General features: G+C 37.0%; 1 protein-coding gene across 4 annotated transcripts in view; it reads left to right on the top strand.

The window, feature by feature from the left end:
- LOC139137559 (cilia- and flagella-associated protein 74-like) overlaps nucleotides 1-19,785 on the top strand; it is a 44,588-nt gene extending 24,803 nt beyond the window's left edge. For 2 of the 4 annotated variants that reach the window (XM_070705726.1, XM_070705725.1), the window contains exons 23-36: nucleotides 956-1,089; nucleotides 2,914-3,190; nucleotides 4,164-4,322; nucleotides 5,693-5,716; nucleotides 8,252-8,406; nucleotides 8,906-9,031; nucleotides 9,896-10,061; nucleotides 11,033-11,152; nucleotides 11,621-11,776; nucleotides 12,612-12,807; nucleotides 14,749-14,964; nucleotides 15,666-15,796; nucleotides 18,385-18,519; nucleotides 18,989-19,785. In XM_070705726.1, coding sequence (XP_070561827.1) covers nucleotides 956-1,089; nucleotides 2,914-3,190; nucleotides 4,164-4,322; nucleotides 5,693-5,716; nucleotides 8,252-8,406; nucleotides 8,906-9,031; nucleotides 9,896-10,061; nucleotides 11,033-11,152; nucleotides 11,621-11,776; nucleotides 12,612-12,807; nucleotides 14,749-14,964; nucleotides 15,666-15,796; nucleotides 18,385-18,519; nucleotides 18,989-19,087 — 2,094 coding nt within the window. In that variant the 3' untranslated portion in view covers nucleotides 19,088-19,785. The remainder of the gene's footprint in view (nucleotides 1-955; nucleotides 1,090-2,913; nucleotides 3,191-4,163; nucleotides 4,323-5,692; nucleotides 5,717-8,251; nucleotides 8,407-8,905; nucleotides 9,032-9,895; nucleotides 10,062-11,032; nucleotides 11,153-11,620; nucleotides 11,777-12,611; nucleotides 12,808-14,748; nucleotides 14,965-15,665; nucleotides 15,797-18,384; nucleotides 18,520-18,988) is intronic. The other 2 variants (XM_070705728.1, XM_070705727.1) reach the window with 1 other exon arrangement.
- Nucleotides 19,786-20,495: the final 710 nt, after the last annotated feature.

Consider the following 20,495-nt stretch of genomic DNA (forward strand, 5'->3'; position numbering starts at 1 on the left):
GCTGTGAGGGTCCTCGGAAATATCATACCATATGAATTTTGATAAAAATGTTTTGCCTCAAAAAGTCATATATTAAATATGAGATGAAACTCTGATAGCATTTGTTCTGTACTCTAAATAGCAGTGATGTAGAAAAGTTTTCTTGAAAGCAGGCAAGGAATTTACATAGAGGGAGGCAGTGAACATACCATGGACATTAAAAAATCACTTTTCAATCCCAGGTTCTCGCATTAGTGGAGTTCTCCTCCCAGTCAAACACTTGGCCAGTACGATGTTTGATTTCTATAACATTAATTACACAAACTGATCTCAACCTTTTGTCACCTTTGCTAATCCTGCAAACAGAGTTTATACAAGCGTTTGATTGACGGTCGGTTCAAATCGCCAACGGTCATTGATTCCCCACCACAAACGCTCGAATTTCCTAAAAATTGTCTTCCAGTCGCATTAGACTTTGAATATAACCACAGAGTTCGATCGGCAGCAACTTCGCGCTGACCGCTTGGCAGTCTGTCTGCGTTTTTGCGGCGGGGGAAAACTAAAAAGTGGCATTTTCTGGAGCGTGTGCCCACGTGTTGCCTGTTTGGTGTCCACTTACACAATGAACGCTGCCATAGCTTCGCGTCCTTTTAAAGGGAGGCGCCGCCATTAAAAAATCAATTTAGTTAAAAACATTATAGATGGTCAAAGCCTCAGTACTTTTTGATCTGCCACCAGCTATCAACTGCAAGTTGTATATTTATTTTGTACAGTTCTTCAGTATATTTCATGGATTTCCATGTAACTATGGATAGAGGGATGTGATGATATAACTTTCCTTGTAGTATCCATCCTATATGTACAGTACTATTAAAACCATTTTCTGTAGATGGAGAAAACATAATTCCTTCTCTTTGACAATGATTGCAGTGCATTTAAGGCCCTAAACTCAATGTTTCTGTCTGCTTTATTTCAGTATGTTGACGTACAACCCAATGATGGCTTTGGTACATTGTTACCCATTGAGACCTTAGAGCTGGATATCATATTCAATGCTAAGAAAGCTAAGGAGTACAACTTTGAGCTAACATGCAAATCTGGTATAAACAGGTATGTATGTGAGTTTGCAATATTCAGCTGACATGCAAATCTGGTATAAACAGGTATGTATGTGAGTTTGCAATATCAGTGTTTTGCCCAGGAATTGTAAAGGTGGGACACAGTGTCCCACGATTGTTAAAATAGGGGGACATTAAAGCTACAATGGGGGTCAATGTGTGAGCGAAGAACGCAAAGCAAAGTCAAGTCACCAAGGCAGAAAGGTTTTGTAAACATGTAGGGCTGCTGTTTTCAATCAAAAAATTGATATCATGAATACATACATTCATTGTAAAATTAAGATTCGCTGGACGTCTCCTATAATGGTTTGTGACAAAGTCATTTTAACTGGTTATATTTACAGTTTTGAATCGTAAAAAAGACATCATCATGATAAAATCAATTTCATGCGCATTTTTCTTTTACGGGGATCCTGCATTGTGTTTAACAGAAATAAAGAAGAATGTTTCATTACACTTATGAATCCAGAACTAGAAGTGGTTGAAGACAATAGTTTGATGCACATTGTAACCTGGGTTTTTTATTACTGCTATAAAGTTCTCTTCTTTTTATAATTGCTCCAATGACTGACATTTTTCCCTGAAAATTGCAAAAAATATAGTTTGAAAACAAATACCGGGTATGTGGGAAAACTCCTTGATCATCATGATAGCAATAGCACATAGCCATAACGCTGTTTTGACAAGCTAGGTGGTTCTTGTTAAGATCAGCTACAATCGAGCTAGGGGGTCTTGACTATATAACGAATTCAGCGTGACCTCGATCTCCAGGTGGGCTGGCTTGCAGACGATCGGAGAATTTTATGAGACTCCTTCGGGGAAATTTAAGGCAAATTACTACTTTGAAAGTCAGGCATAAAATGTTTCAACAAAAAATGGGGGGTTGATGATATTTTTAGATGAAGTCACGAGCTTCAAGTACACCAAATACATGTGCAGTCAATAGGCCAAACCCGGAATTCGAATCGACCACGGTACAAACAAAGCCATGTGCGCAAACGCGCACAGACGTACGTGTATTTCCATACGCGTTCAGTACACATGTGGGTTTGTTTGTACCGGCATCACGTGATTATTTGGGCGTACTGAGTATGTAGAACGGCGTACGCATCGCGTCCTTTTTATTCCGGAGTAGAACCATTCCGTGTGATGCACCGGCATTTGATTTTTGTCCCCAAGGCTGCAGGGCGAGTGGACGCACATCGCCTTGCTCATACCATGAATCATAGACTGTAACAGACTAACTGATTTTTCAAAAGTGTTTACATTGTGACGAAAAAAATAGACTAAATTTTACATGTTTCATTTTCTCAATAGAGAAGCAATAACTGTACGGGCTATCAAGTGTGTAATTTAATAGCTAAACATGTAGTCTGTCTGAGGACGCTGGACTTACAATTCTAGCCCTGATTTTAGTGCGTCCCTGTGACCCATGTCCGGTATTTTTGCGGGACATTGTTGCTAATTTTGCGTCAAAAGACGCAAGAACGCACTCTGGGCAAAAACACTGCAAATTGAACTAACATGCAAATATGGTATAGACAAGTATGAATGTGGGTTTGCAATATTGAGCTAACATGCAAGTATGATATAAACAGGTATGTATGTTGGTTTGCAATATTGAGCTAACATGCAAATATGATATAAACAGGTATGTATGTGGGTTTGCAATATTGAGCTAACATGCAAATGTGATATAAACAGGCATGGACATTGAATTATCAAGCTATCATTTGTGCACCTTACCTTTGCAAACATGCAGTATGCATTGTGAAATGATCAACTCACCATGTTGTAAACTTTATTTCGCTCACAGGGATTTCAAAATCCAGTGCAAAGCTGTCGGAGTCCATCCACCTCTAGAACTATCCAACACAGTCATCCATTTTGCAGCCACTGCACTGTGCGACACTTCCTTCGCCTCGTTCTATGTGGTCAATTCCCACACCAGTGCTAATGAATTTACCCATCCTGTCCCAAGGATTGGGAAGGGAGAGATAGCACCGGTTGGGCCAACATCATTTGAATTTGTTGTACCAGAAGACACACCATTGACGATTACTCCGAGAGTGGCGACAGTCATGCCTGGCAAGGTAAGTTTGTGAAAAAATTTACAGTAAAATGCATTTCTGGGACACATTCAGCTCTCACATTTTGCTATACTCTTCTGGTCTATCATCGGTGTTGGCTCATTTTGAAGCATGCTTAGTCAATGAAATATTCACCATGTTGTTTTTGTGTCTTTCAACGTCTAGGCACGTACTACCTTCAATAAACACACCTGGTAGTAGTTGATCTGATCGGCCATATTGTATGGTAGTGTCCTATCTAGGATGCCCATCACAATTTATAGTAGAAACGTGATATGGTGTTTTATTACAATATGGTTAAAGTGTAATCCTGGTATTCATCAGACTTGCCTTATAATATAGAAATAATGGGTGACGCTCTGACCATTACGGTAACGTTTATTTGTGGGCAAGGGCGAGAGGAAAGCCAAAAATTAACGGGCGAGGCTTGCCAAGCCCCTTGATTTGGCTTTCCTCCGAGCCAGCGTCCATAAATAAACGTATGGTCAGCGCGGAGTCTGTTATTTCCATTATATTATCAGCGAACCCAAGAAAACCGTCAAAATTTCCGAAAATTGCAGGAGCAAACGACAACTGGGCCCCTGAAACTGAGCAATACGCTACGCACTGTCACGCGCACTGTAAAAAATTGGCAAATCCAGAGATGTTTTCAGAAAAAAGTATCTCAGCTTGACCTACAAGTGCTCCATTTTATTTTGTGATTGATTATGATTTACGTTTGAGCTGTAAAGTTACGATATTTTGAGTTGTTAATCTTATTATTCATATTCACGGGCATGTAAACAAACCATTACTGTGTATATGTGGTCAATGACGTGGTTCAGGTCGACCAATCAAAATGCAAAGGGCAGGGCAAGGTAATATAATCTGCGTTAGATCGCAACTGTAATGTATGTATGTATGTATGTATGTATGTATGTATGTATGTATGTACTCTGTGTGAAAATCACTGATGTATCTGTGATTATCACGGCAGAAATGTTGCGTCTCAGTGAAGTTCACGCCGATTCTGACTGATCGAGCCGTCGTAGATGAAGCTGTTAGAATGATCACTAGAAACCTAGAAGCTAAAGCTAGAAAGGAATTTGAAGATGCCCAGCTAGCCGCAATTAGGAGCGCTGAAGCTGCTGCTGAGGTGAGTTATCACACAATCTACAGCTATACTATCCAATATGATGTGCCCTGTTATGTAACATGTTTCTCAGCTTTTTTTATGGGAAAAAGATGCTGTCCTTTTGAAATCATTTTGATCAGTTTGGTATTGTTTGAAAAGCAGTGTACATAGGTGATAACATTTCAGCCTGTCACCCACATTTTCTAGTGCAGAGGTCAAGCTTTACCATTTAAAACAATAGAACTGGACAAACCCCTGATGGGGTAAGGGGTAAAACATGCTTAAAGATGGGTCACTAAAATATTCCTGCAGAATTGGCTACAAACAGAACAGACAAATGAAATAATACAATTTCTAGTTTCCAATGTTACAAATTGTTAAGGTTATATTTTACACCCACGATGATTTCATGTATCGTTCAAAATTATTTTATGTACTACTTTATATAAAAAGTTATTTCATGATGTAGAAAACACCAAAAACAGCAACTTTATCCCTTCAAATCAATTAATTCATCAAATCAATTAATTCATCAGTACACACAATATAATATGAACACTTCTTGCATCCAGATGAACTCATTTTCACCAAATGCCACATTCCACATTTAATATTGAGTCATGGGGTGGTACATTAATCCTTCAAATTTACAAACAGCACAGTGGAAAACAATTTACCTCACTCTAACGTCTACGATTTGCCCCTTTTTTAGAAAGAATGTTGAATTTTACAATAATGGATGAAGTGTAAGTTTTGCGTGGATAGATGGAAAACTTACCTGTTAATTTGAGATTTAAATGCATGCATTATCTTCACTGTCATAAACTGGTAATAAATTTTCATCTTTATACTCATATCTGAGAATTATATTATTTTGGTATTCACTTCATCTGTCTATTAGAAGTGTCCAGTCTACAGTCATGGAGAGGATACAAAAGGCTGACAATAGTTGGAGCAACTTTTGTATTGGTTTCCCTTTACTCATCATTGAATGTTGAAGCAAGAAACTTGTTACTATTTCAAAATTTTATATGACGAATTTACAGTTTTTCATCCATAATGCATTTTGTTTGGACTGTTTGACTGGAAAAAACTCAGTTGTAACTTGATTGTGGACACTTTTAATGGCAGATTCTCTTCTATGTGACACCCCCTACACTCTCCCTCTCTCTCTCTCTCTCTCTCTCTCTCTCTCTCTCTCTCTCTCTCTCTATCTCTCAATCTCTGGATCATGATCTCCGTCTTGATCTCTCCAATTCTCAATCTCTCTTGATCTCTCAATCTCTCACTCCCAATCTTTGTCTTTTGATCTTTCTCTCTCATTCTCTTAATCCCTCTCTCAATTTTGTTCATTCTGTCCTCATCTATTCTTGTATTCTTTGCTTTCAAAGGATGATGGTGATTCTAAAGGAAAGGTTGGTGGGCTTGCAGTGCAGTTCCGTCACTTGCCTAATTACACTCTGTAATGCGTGTTTCTTCTTTTCTGGTTTCTAGGATTACAAAATAAACCCTGACTATTCCAGCTGCCCATTTGCTGTGTTAATCAATTCACAATACTAACCATTTTCATTTTATTTGTTGATTTTTTAGAAAAATGCTAATAAATGTTTTGAAATATTAACCAGCTCAATAAACCAGTCACCCCTTGTATCCACTGTGGTATTGTACCATACTTGAAAGTTTTCAGTCCCCAAGGACAAAGAAGTCTGGGGGTACTTATAGATTTGGTTATGTCTGTGCGTTTGTCCATGCATCCATCCATGCAAATTTCTGATAGATTCCTGCGATTTCTTTCAAACTTGGTACAAGAATTACTCCCCATGTCATACATATGCACATTGATTTGTTTTGTGACACAATCCAATAAGACCATCATTTCCCTCAATGATTTCCAAATTCATCAACCAAGTGGGGACTGTGTCATTGAAAATGACTTGTTCACCAAGTGGTCCATACCAAAATCAACAGGGGGATGAACAACAAAAGTGCTGGGTTCTATTGATGTGAACTCTTACACCACATGGAAACAAGGGTTGAAAGGTTATTAACACATTGTGGTTTATAGCTTTGTTTGAAACAGCAAAATACTAAAAAAAAGCTGTGTACAGGTGCTCACAGAAATCTCAATGTATGCTATGGTGAACATTTTTATTGCAAAAATGCAGAGCAAGACTTCAGACTAGCTTGTACTTGAGAAGCGAAACACATCGCCTTGAATTCAAAGCAAAACCTCATTTTCTGTGGTCTAAGCGTAACTTAAGGTGTTATAATCATTGAACTTTGCCCTTTGAACTTTAACTGTGATTTGGTGGCAAATGTCACATCGGGGTCAAATACACATGTCTTAGCAATATGATTTCAAGCTCAAGCTTTGGTTCAAGGTTATTGTATTTTAGAAAGACTAGAAATATAAAGCTGGCCAGTCATCTCTCATGCCTGATTTTATACAATCTCCATGCAAATAGTAATTGATAGCTTTACCAAAAATAGCTGCTATGCCGTGCTAATGATTGATAAAAGAAAGCCAAAATTGTTTGAGTGAAAAGCTGATTAACTAATCTGAAAACTGGCTTTCCCAAAACCTCACAGCAAGTTTCTAATTAAACTGTCTCACTAATATCAACACTCAAAGTCTCAGTTTAAATAAATCGCGATAATTCCCAATATTCTGTCTACAAAATGTGTCATGCCAATCTCTATTTCTCTAGAGTCAGTTACAAAATATGATTTATAGCATATTAATCCCTAAAGTTTTAAACAAATTCAAATGATTGTGATTGTCATAATAACTTGTTCAAAATTATGAAAGTTTTTGTTAGAAGTACCAGTAATTTACAAATACTTGCGTCACATTCTGTATCTACCTTTACATTTTTGTACTTCATTGTTGTAATCTTTCTGTATCTGCATCTATCTGCATCTAAAGATTTTGTAATATAGTCATGTCTATGGAGAAAAATGAATTATGTTACAAAGGAGTTAGAATACACTGTGATATAAAAATTAAATAATATAGTAACTGTACTGTAAGGAGTATGTTTTATTGTCAATACATGTATGTTATACATCTAGTTAATAAGCTCACTTGTAAATAACAACAAGCTCTTTTCATTACTAATACAATGTTGACTAGACTGTTATGTTTGTGGAGGCAAATTTGTGTTGTTAGTTTCAGAAGAAATGCAGTTATGCCTTTTAAGCCTGAAGCACTTATTAAATTTACTTCATCAAAATGATACATTGATCATTTACATACTTGGAGGGATAGTAGCTTTAACCTTTGATATGTTTCTAGATTTTCATCAAATTTGTGGACTACAATATTTTTTAGTGGACACATGTGCCCATTTGTCCATGCAGATATCTTAGATATGCCCTGGTTGAGTTCTCTTAAACTTTGATGATAAACTATGGCATACATATGCACGTTGATTGGTTTTGTGATACAATCTAATATGGCCACCAGGCAGCCATTTTGTTCCCAGTTTTGTTTCTCAAAATATCAACCACTGAACATCCAGAAATCTTCTGATCATGTATGTGGTACAATTGTAATTGAAGTCAGGATTCAAATTTTTTTTGATAGAATGTTGAAAATGATATTGTAATACTATTCTGTGCATCTAAAGAGCAGTAGGCCCAATCTTCCTAATGAAAATAAATCAGTTTCCTAAAGGGACCTTTCCATACTAATGAAAATTGGGCCCCCTTGCATCATGTTGATGTGTGATATATTTTTGTGTAGACCAAACATTTTTCAGTCTTACCCAATATTTGAACAGAATAGTTCGTACTTCAGCTATAAGAGTAACATTAGTCCCATTAAAAGTTCTAATTTGTCACAAAAATACAGATGAAACGTCCAAAGTTACAGCTACTACCCATCACAATAAATGTTTTATGCCATTCCTAGTCAACTCATTTTGGGTTATTCCATTTTGTTTCCTCAGAAGGGTAAGAAGGGAGGTGGTGGTAAGAAGGGTGGTCCTGGAGCAACCAGCAAGTCACCTGGTAAAACACCAGGTGGTAAATCTCTGCAGAGTCCGTCATCCATGTCAGGACCTAGACCAGTCACACCACCAAATCCTGAAGATATTGACCCAGTGTAAGTCCAAGTAAATTCTATATTGACTTGTGTAAGATTGATAATGACTCAAGTAAGTCAGATCGTGATCCAAAATAAATTAAACATTTAGTCTAAGTGAGAAAATAAGATATTTGACAAAATTGATCCTGGTATTGACCTGAAGATCTAAAGTCAGACATTTATCTATCTGTGGATGGGGATTGCCCGCATAGAAAACTCAATAAAGGTCCTTGTGCCTTTCATATGCATATTAGCACCACAGTTATTCAGTGGATAGTCAATGACTTAAAGTAGGGTCTGTACCATTGACAATGACATATTGTCACATACAAACCTTCAGTTTTGAATTTCAGTTCATACTTTTAATGTCACGACCAAGAGTTCACAGTACTTTACATTGGCAATGTCAAGATCCAATGAATACATATATATATGCAGTTTGAAAGACTGTCTACAAAAATGTGATCACATCTGATCTAGATTTTAACTCCTGTCCTCTTTCTTCTGTCCCCCTCAGTTCTGATGACTTTGCAGCAGCCAGAGGTTCCTTGTTGCGGAATTACCGTGGCAATTTTAGCAGTTATTCCATTCCATGCTTTGTAGCTTCCGGAAGTCCAGGGGATCCAGGAACTTTACCGTACAGGTAGGTTTGTGCAACCATGAACGGTGTCAGCTCTAGTAATGTTTCTCTTTCATGCAAGACTGTAGCACATCATCTAACTTAATCCTTAGTCATTACTACATATGTCTGTAGAGGCGAAAGAGCGACGCAATTGAAAATTTCAGTACTATATAAATTTGTTGTGAATGGTGATTCCTCCGCAAATAGATGGGTGACTCTTGTGCCCATGTTAATGTTAAGCTGGTAAATTTTACTTGCATTTCCCCTGTCATGTTTCTGGGGTTCCCTACTGTATTTCAAAGCAATCATATCAGGGAACATTAGAAATATTGCCAGTGTTCCTAAACCATGGACAACACTGGTATATTCCCAAACACATTGTGTACATTCATGAGATGTGTAGTAAATATTCATAATATTTGTTCTTGAAGGGACTTTGCACCTCAAAAATTTTGCCAAAACTTTCATAATCAACCATTTTCTTTCAAAATCAAGAATAACAATCAGGGGTTACTATGCAAAGTTTGGTACTAGAGATACAAATCACCCAATATTTACCGATATACAAAATTCAAAATAGCCGCAATCCCCGTGTTTTCTCTATGAAAATTCCTGATTTTCACAAAACTGAGCTGATTAAAACTTTACTTTCTCCGCAAGCTTCAAAATGAGTGCCCACAAGTGGTAGACAAAAAGAATATTGTAAAAGTTGAGAGTCTGAGTATCTGTCCCCAAGATACATTCTTCTTTAAGTTTTATTAAGCTGAGAGTGAAGACTCTGAATACAAATTTCCTGTAAATAACAGGATTGAGTGAATCTTAGGCAGTTTAACATAAACTTACACATTCTTGTACACATGCTTAATGCGATATTTTCTGTTACAGTGTTCATAACACTTTGTACCTAGAAGTCCACTGTCCAACTGTCAAACCATCGGTGGTTGTCATCTCAAACCATGGAAGGACAACAACAGACTTTGGCGAAGTCTCCATTGGTCAGAATATTATCAAGTCAATTACCATACAGAACATATCAGACCAACAATTGGATGTATCCTTTTCAATTTTCACACTTTAGAGTGAAAATGGCTAATATGATCCACCATCTTGTTAGAGAGACTTACAGTTTAGAATTGAATTTAAAAAGAAATATATCCTATCAGACACCACTCTATTCAGAACAGATTTTTCCAAATCAAAAGTTACAAGTTGAATGGTAGTTTATTGGTCCATAAAGGACATTTCCCTTTTAAGGAGACTTTGCCATTTTATAGATGTCAATAGACATCTTTCACTGAAATTGCCAAATAGACACAAATTATTATATGCAAATACTATAAAATCAGTTACCATTATCTGTTAGTTACTGGTAATATTGCACTACAGTACCGTACAGCTAGTATGCACCTCGAAAGTGAAAGACTTAAACTTTTGCTCTAACTTTCCTCAAGGAATCTTTTAATCATTCTCTTTCAAAATCAAGAATAAAAATAGGGGGTCACCGTGCAAATTTTGGTACTAGAGAAACAAATTACCCAAGATTTACCAATATTAGAAATTCAAAATGGCCGCCATCCCTGTGTTAACTCTATAGAGAAAAATAAAAATTTTCAAATTTCCGAAAAACTAAGCCGATGTAAAGTTTTCTTTCACCAAGAGCTTTAAAATGAACCCCCACATGTGGTATATCAGAAGAAGAGAATTGTAAAAGTTTGAGAGTCTCGAACGTCTGTCCCCTAGGTGCGTTCTACCTTAAATCTCAGTAACAATAGTATACAGCACTTCATGCTATTAATCAGTAAACTCAAATCAATGAGGATGTCTCAGACTTTTAAGTTGTGACATTAAATCTTTTTAAAAGATTCGCATTCACATGACACAACTATGCATTAATTATTAGATACATACCTTGAGAAATGAATAATGTAATGTTGTATACAGAGTGAGAGAAAAGAGATTGAAAGTTGACGTTGCATTAGTAATTTTAATGTTACTGACATTTTTCCTTGACAAGAACATCAGTTGAAATCTTCCATGTTGGACACAGTTGGTCCCTTTGTACTGCTTAATGCTCTCCGTCCATTACAACCCGATGCCACACACACATTGCTGATTTCATTTACTCCAAAGCAAGGCAAAGTGGTGAGTACAGTCTATGTTGCAGTACCCACCAAGGGACTGTATATGTATTAAATTTGTCCATGTGATCTAGGTAACCAAGCTGAAATCTCATGTCCTACATGAAACTGAATTCACAAGAGTTGATGACACAGTGGCCCTGAAGGTACTCCACCCCATTACATGATATTTTATCTTGTGCTATGTAAACTATTAAGCCAGCCTTTCCCCCACTTTATCCAGTGTAAAATTCATCATGCCATACAAACACAGCATGGATTAATTCATGCTATGTAGATGGAAAGATGAATAATAGATATAGAAACTTTCTTTTCTTTAAAGTCACAACCATGATTGAATTTTGATTTTCCCTACGGCAATAACATATACAATTTCAGAAAAATTCACCAATTTCAAACCATGAAGAATATTGTTTACCAATATATGTCACAATATCTTTTGTACTCAACTTTGCAAATTGTTTTGTTGAAGTTCTATGAAGTGTTGGAGATCCGCTGCCCGACCTCCACCCTGCCCATCACCCTTCAAGGTCAAGGGGTGAGCCCCAAGGTCAGCCTTAGTGTCCAGGATGGTCTGTTAGACATGGGCTATGTCCTGGCTGGTGAAGAAAATGTAGAGACATTTAAGGTGAGGTTTAGAATGTGAACTAGAATGTCACCATGGTGATTCAAGCATTTTGAGAGGTTATTGTGTCAAGGGAGTAATATCAGCTTATGAGTCCTGGTTTACTCAGGACGGCAGTAGGAACATTCAGTTTTCATTTTATTAAAAGCTTGAGGAGTTGTCAGCATTTAGGACATCCAAATTTATTGATGTGAAGTCATGCAAATAAGCGTAAATGATAATCTACTACTTGACACAAGCAATGGGGGAACTCTATGAATAAGAGAAAAATAGTAGTCACACTCTTACCTTCATGTTATTTAAAAACAAAAGTAATGGGCAATTCAAATATTGGTGGCCCCAGTATGCAATAACAGACTCAGATACAGCACACTGCAGTCTTGCCGGTGTTAAAACGATACCAGTGTTCCTATGTCATTGTACTGGGTTACCTCTAGTATACAACCATACAAGGAGACAGAAGGGTTGTGGCTTCCAAGTCCAGTTGTTGTCTTTACAACTTATGAGATGATAGAGAGTCAGTCTTTTCCATTCCATGTCAAAATATACATGTATCATTCGTTATAGCATTGGGTAATTATTAATGTGCTTGATGGAGAAATTTTTACAATGTTTCAAACTTTGTGTGGATATGTGTACCAAACATCACTGGGCCCTATCTTCACCATAAAAACATTAGGCTTTTGATAGGGAAGCCTATTATACATCATGAATCCACTTGACCCCCCCCCCCCCTAGCATTATGTTAACATGTACAATCTAGTCAGTATGGATCCACTGTTCTTCAGTCTTGTCAATCACTTCTATTCATGACAATGATACCGTTCTGTTTGACCAGATTGAGAACACCTCTTCACTGTCTGTGAGTTATGCCATCAAAATGGACAGCTTGTCACTGACGAAACACGTAGATCAGCAAGGACTGCCACTGTTCATTAAGAGAGATGAGAAGATGAAATCCTTGGTTGGGACGGCAAACTTCAACGGAAGGAGTGTCTTTGATTGCACACCAGTGGAAGGGGTCATAGCACCAGGTACAACAGTGTTCAACTAATTTTTTGCACTGGCAAGGAAAACTATAGATTTGTCATATTTCTTGACTTTAATTGTACATAAATATGCAAATTTAATAATAATAATAATAATAATAATAATATTTATTTCTTTAAAAACGCCTTCCGTGTAAAAACAACACCTCAAGGCGCAGAACATACCAAGCTAAAGTTTAAAAAATTACAGATTTAAAATACTAATAAAAACAATCTTTAAAAAGGTAAGTTTTGACATGAGATTTAAAAACATCATAGTCGTTAAAACAGCGGAACTCAGATGGAAGCTTATTCCACAACTGTGGAGCTGAAATAGCAAATGACCTATAACCATAAAAAGTAGTTTTACCAATTGGCTGATGCAAACTTAGTGCACCCTCAGCAGTCGACCGAAGAGTGCGACCAGGAACACGGATATTTAAAAGTTCTTTCAAATACAGAGGAGCAATGTCATGTAAAACTTTGTAAGTTAAACATAAAAGTTTAAACTCGATACGCTTATGAACCGGAAGCCAGTGTAAACTATACAGAACAGGTTGAATATGATGTGCTTTCTTAGTCAGTGTGACCAAACGTGCAGCAGAATTTTGAACCAATTGTAATTTCTTGAGTTGATAATGTGGTAAGCCAAAAAGCAAACTGTTACAATAATCAAGCCTGGATGTTATGAATGCATGAACTAATTTTTCAGTGGAATTACTATCTAGAAGTTTGCGTATTTTACCAATTTTCCATAGAGCAAATGCAGCGGATTTACAAATATTGTTAACATGGGCTGACATGGATGCTGATGCATCTAGAATTACACCAAGGTTACGAACTACAGGAGAGGAATGATGCTGATTTCACCAACCTGTATATTACAAGTTCGTGATCGTCCCAGATTGCTAAACTTTGAGGAAAATCTAATAACCTCTGTCTTACTGTCATTCAGAGCCAACATGTTGTTACACATCCACTGACGTATCTCCTCGATGCAATTTTCAATTTGTGAAATGGGGACAGAAGCATGAGAACAAGTAATATAAAGCTGGGAGTCATCAGCGTAGAACATTGTTTCTAAACCATGTCTTGTAATAATGTCCTGAAGGGGTGTCGTGTATAGACTGAAAAGAACAGGACCAAGGACAGAGCCCTGGGGTACCCCACAATCCAATGACTGAGCCTCTGACACCACTGATCCAACACAAACTCTCATTGTCCTACCTCTCAAGTATGAAGTAATCCACTGTAAAACAGTGGACAAAAAACAAGTCATTACCAATATGACAGAACACTGATTCTAGATCCTTACACTGAAAATATATTGAGAGGCTGATTAATACCAGGATAAAGTATTTTGTCAATGTGTGTTGGCTACATTGCTATCAAACAAAGATTTTTGTCTTTTACAAAGCTTGCTCGCATGTAAGCTATTAAAATGGAAATGATCACTTGTGTAATGACACTGAATTATAGACACTTGCCCATTAATTTTCTCACTGTTTATTACTGTATGGTTAGCCTAGTTTACAGAGGAGTGGACTGAATCAGTCAAGGTTGTAACAGGTTATACCAGAATTCGAATGGACCATGGTGCAAACAAAACCACGTGCACAAACGCACATGCAATAAGTGTATTTCCATCTGTGTTAATACACACAAATTTTTTATACCACCGTCATGTGATCTTTGGGTGTACTGAATCTGTAGAACACAGCAGGTTCTATTCATTCCGGGGTAGGTCTTTCAAGCCCTAGCTTTTAAATCAGTACCCACATCATAGACTGATCGTCTAATTCATTTGTGTGGTGCCACATTTGTTTGGTAGCCTGTTCATTACACAATAGTCATCTGTATTTCTCACCCTTTGATCATCTACATTTTCAAAACAACCAACTCGCCATTTATGTCAAGTAAATGAGTTCTTTGCATTGAAACTGACAGGTGGCAACCAGGAAATCACGGTTACCTTTGCACCGGATCATTCCAGCGACTACTTCTCAGATGGGGCAAGGCTTTCCTTATTTGGACAAGACGAGTCACATGTCATCCACCTGATTGGTAAATCCAGGGAACATACCATGTATGTCTTAGGGGGTGATGAGATTACTCCATGTGTGGAGTCCCTCGCTGCAGGCCCATTACCAGAAGAGGAAGAAGGTAAAAATTGCCCCTTTGGCCCCTTTAATTCAATTATTCGCTCCATAGAAAATTATTCCGAAAAATTATGCTGTGAAATATATATTGTACTTGACAGGCATTAAAACTTGATTGAGAATAACAGTCAGACATCAATTTCACATCGTTTATTTATTCTTAATATAAAATGGCGTCAGATTCTTTTGTTTGTGTTTAGATTGCATATCACTGTGCTTCCAAGCTGAACAGTTTTCTCATCAGATGAACACTCCAGCAGGGTATATAGAAAGGAGTTCACAACGATTTGAAGAGTTATTTTTTCAAAATAGTCCAATTTCATGGAACTAAGTCGCCCACTATGCTATAAATTTTGATTTACATGTATGTCCGTGCTGTATGAATATTATGTCAAGTGTTCATAACATCTTGTCAAACAGAAAGAAAGAAATATCTCCCGACAGCACAGAGCGTAAATTAATATTTGTTAGTTCCCGTTGTATTTTTCAAATCAGTGGACAATGAAATTTTAGGCACATTTGTAAGGAACGGTGAAAAGTAGAAAGCAGAGATTGTATACTAAGAAAGATTGTTTTTAATTTCCATAGTTGATACATTTCAATGTTAGCTATGCTGACAATGGAACATTTTCAAATGAAGATACTTCCCGTATAATGTTTATACCATGAAATGATGTGTGTTTGTGTGACTTTCTGTTCCAACAGGTGAGGCCAAACCACAGGCAGTACCGGTTCTCCTGACATTCCGGAGTGTCGGCAAGGAAGAGGGACACCAACCAGCAACTAGATCCATAGAAATTGGGTGCATACGCACTATGGCTGTCAGTCAGAAAAAGGTTTATAGTGAAAATTCAGATAAATCGATATGTGTGACTGTAAATTTAACTCTGATAAATACTGACTGTGTGTCTCTAGACTCTTGGTACAACTCTGCATGTTTCTGATCTTTTATACAAAAAGTGCATGTGTGTGGTACTAATAATATAACTCTTTTCATGCATGTTGTAATGTTTTCCCAGTAAATATACGTTATTTCAATGGTTTGGGGATTTTTCACTGCTTAATGTGTTATTGTCTCTCATAAATAAAATTTTTTTTTTAACAATTCCAATTTGATTTCTTGAAGTGGAAAACACTGAACAATACAACTGATCTGAAACGTCATTGTTGCACCAAAAAACTATGGAAGAAGCAGTGAAAAAATTACCCTGACCATTTTGTAACCTGTCTTGTGTGAACCTCATTTCATTAATAGTAATAAAATATTTCAAAATATGATAATATGTCGTGAAATGTTACAGTAATTCATATGCTAACAAGGTTTGAAGTGTGTGTTTTTCACATTATTCAAAATATTGCATGTAATACTATCATACACTGATTTGATGTTGCAGTTATTTAGGGTCAAAGATCAGAAATTTGCATGTCAGTTAAGGTCAAAGTTCATGGCATCTCTTCATGTGTTGCTGCCTAAGAATCACTGGTGTAACCATAGACAGTTGAAGTGAGACTGTCTATGGTGTAGCAGTTGTCTGTATTCCACAAAGAATTTGAAATCAGTGCTACAGAGACATGAATAGATGTAAAACGTGTTGTTTCCTATCAGAAGATTATATTTTAAGATGTTTCTGTTCAGATGCTCATATAAGAAAGCCTCAGAAGGCTTGATTTTAGATTCAAATATCTACGTTATGCATGGCAGAAATAGAATGTTTGAACCAGGAACAATTTGCATGATATAGATATGACATCTGCACATTGATATTTTTGCATGTCAAAGACAGATTACTGATTTGATGCTGAAAAATGCATGATATCCTGAATTGGTATCAAGAAAACAGGAGAGAGACAGAGTCAGTTTAACAAAAGAGAGTTATGTTAACAGTCCATGTCACATCAAAGGATTGATGGTTGTCTTTTGTCTGGGAGTCATAGTACTATGGTTCTTCAATTTCATCTCTCATCTTTGTGCTATCTATTACAGGGACAGACATGACATTTTTTGACGTAATTTTGATCATTTTGGTCCTATTCATGTGTTTCTGGCCATTTACGTCTCTGGCTGCCCAGTCTCTGCTATTATACTTCAGAAGAGTTATTTATTACAGAAATACTCCAATGACTTATATAATATTTGGTCCACACAACAATCTGGGTTGTTGAAGTGTTTTTATGTTGTGTTTGTGAGCAAGAAATAATAGGTTTACCATTTCTTCATGAAACTTTACTATATTTAACAACATATTAAACTTCTTACACAGAACAAAAGCAAACAACATCATGTCAAAAAGTGATCACATTGTCCCTGTAATAGTTACGTCATGTCATTAACATGATACTTACTTCATGTAAAGGTTTCATCTTTAAAGTGGTGGTTTGTGTAAACTGGTAACAGGTACTTTAGTCTTTTACATCTTTCCGAGGTCAATATAAGACCCAGCACCCCCATCTCAATGTATGTGGAATCAACCGCTCTATTGAAAACAATGGGATCATTCCACACAGCCATGATGAGAAGGTTACCACTTGTTTTGCTAGTATCTAAACAGGCAAAGCTGCCATAAAATCTTCCACTCCACCCAGTGATAGTTTTCAACACGATGATGACATTCTTCCTTGATGCAACTTAAACAGTGCGCTAGTGTCTACTGCATCATTTCCTTGTTAAATATTCAGATGTAAAATTTACACATCACAGCCGTTTTCTCTGCATCGAGCTTAACCTTCTTATACAAACTGGCCAGAGTTTCTTCCATAGTTTGAGCTAGACTCTGAATGATGTTCAAATCATTACAGACACAGTGCCACTCTTACCTGATCTCCATCCCTCAATCAGCTTTACTGTTACAATGTTCTCTATTTCAAGACAGCTTTGTTCTGCCTCCTCCCCTCCCCAGGTGTTCCTCCCCAGTGTTCCCGCTAAGGCATATTTGCGCACTAATTGCGCAATGTCTCAGATGCTCTCGCAGTGAAATCTCATGTTTTGCGCAACCTTAGTCTCAGTCATTTCAATCGGTATTAGTTTCGGAAACGATAACTCACGCGAAATGTGCGATCTCAGCGTAGATTTTACTTCCGCGTTTTGAGTTTAGCGCCCGTTGGTGGCGCAGTTGCCACCAACGTTCATTGTACGTTGTGACATACCTCAATAAATAAGCATATACATGAACGGACCCAGCTGTGAGGCAATTAGGTGTATCTCAAGTTGCGCACCCCCTGGAAACCTTAGAGGGAACACTGTTCCTCACTCAGATTAAGATGAGTCTGTGATCTTTGCTCAAATGTCAGCCATTCTAATGTCTCCATCATTGCCTCCATATTTTGTACATAAAAACCTGTGATGAATCCTGTCTCACCTTTACAGGGCTGAAACAAACACTGATATCAATATTAACAAAGTACGATACAATATTTTTCCTTTCAGAATGGAGAGTTCATATTTGACAACATCAATGCAATTACAGCCAAGGGATTTCAGATAGACAACCAGAAAGGCATGGTTGAAGCCGGCGCAACTAAGACGGTCAATTTCACATGGGTTCCCCAACCTGGACATGATGTAAGTGACTTAACCCCTGCACCACCATGGTTTGGCCCAAACTCATTGTTGTCAATGGCAAGTTTGGACCTGTTTACAGGGAATGGGGGTGAACAGGTTAAGAAACACTGAGTCAGCTCTGAGGAATAATCAATGTGTATCATGAGACAATAACCTCGAAGTGGCAATTCTTGAAATTATTTAGTGAGCAAGGATTTGTTTTGTCTGATAAGAAATTAGACTGAACACACTCTTTGTTCCATGGTGAACAATCTCTGAATTTTTATCCAATGAATTTTGAAAGTTACTGAATCTTGAGAGTTACAGTAACATTGACTGTCCTGATATTTGCCATTTCCAAACTTTTTCCATGGTGATTGTCAATACCAACCTGGGTAAATATATCTCAGTATTGACCATCTTTGCAGCTACCATTTCCATTGTTAATGTCAATGCTGACTTAATGGTTTTTTTTCTATTTCTTTTCCAGCCCAATGCCACAGTGGAAGCAAGCATTGTACTTAACATGAAAGGAGATATTGCTGAAAGATTTAATGTCCTACTCCGAGCCATGGTGGTCTCTGAGTGAACTTTTTCTACATACTGTAAATTTTTGTAATATTTAATGCGTATATCTGTGTACAAAGAGATGTGATAGTTCACTTTCATTCAATGCCAGAACAGCAAACATTAGCTTGGTCTCCCTGTATTTTCACTCTGTTCAAAATAACAAACTTTAAGAAATCCTGCACTTGCCGCGATGTGAATATCTGGACCATGGTATGTGAATGACAATTTCCTGGAGGAGTTCATTATAATAACACACACTGACACATCCCTGTTTTGCAATAAATTAAGTCCATCCTGTTTTCTGAGTCCGTCCTCTTCATTTAGAACAACTGGAGTAAACCATAACATAACACAGGGGTGGTAAGCATTCCATACTCACAACTTTGTCGTGTTTTTTTTTACCCAATGGAGCACAAATGCAGTATGATTATGAAACCATGAACGTTTCTGGATTTTGTGAAATTTATCTCCTATTCGTGTTTGGTTTTCATGAAGAATAACTCCCTATTCATAACCATAGGATTTTACTATTATTGCCTACAGTGCATCATATCACATCAAAGTAACTCACTAACAATGTAAAAATTTATTGAAGTCATTGTGTAATTTTCTTCAGATTTTGAACTGTTCATTGTTTTCTATAGTTTATTGAAGTAATAATGATTTCTGAGTGAAGAGAATAAGTTTTTGGAAATAAAAACCATTTATTTCACAGTATTGGGTTTCATGTCATTTTAATTATTCATAATAGAATGTATTCTTGTGATGGTGTGATGCGTTACAGACAAGGTGTGCAAAATTTCCCAGCAGCCAAATTTTAGTGATGTCTATGGAGGACCAAAAGATTTCTTTACATGTTAATCTGCATGTCAAAGTCTATAGACATTTTACTTTGAAAATTCATCAAAAGAATGTACCCAGACTACAACCCTACAGTGAGATGACAACTTCAGGAAAGGATAAGTGCATTACAATGATAACAATTCTGTATTCTGGTTGTTAATTCTATTTGACATTGTTACATTCGAAAACAAGATGTTCACAAGAACTTCCTACCAAAAATTCCAAAGTGATTACTATTTTGCAGGTCAGAGTTTGTGTGTACCCAATTTTCCTGATTTCTCAATTTCTTCTTGAAATTTTGACCTGTATACCAAAGCAATATTTGCATCCCATAATACGTTAACTTCAAGTAAGTTCTTGTAAGCTTTGATGGTATCTTGGCATGGCCCTCCCTCTTAAAAAGTTGCTGTTCTCACAAAAAGTTGGTACTCTCATATGCAGACTTAAAAGGTGATTACTTCATTGTTAGCTCCAATTATGACTTGACAAAGTTTAGACCAGGCATTGTGTACGCTTGGTGTATCAACAGTACATGGGTACCTGATGAGCGCCCAGGGTTTAGATTACAAAGTGTGAGGACTATC

Source organism: Ptychodera flava, chromosome 7 (assembly GCF_041260155.1).
Source record: "Ptychodera flava strain L36383 chromosome 7, AS_Pfla_20210202, whole genome shotgun sequence".
Classification (NCBI taxonomy): domain Eukaryota; kingdom Metazoa; phylum Hemichordata; class Enteropneusta; family Ptychoderidae; genus Ptychodera; species Ptychodera flava.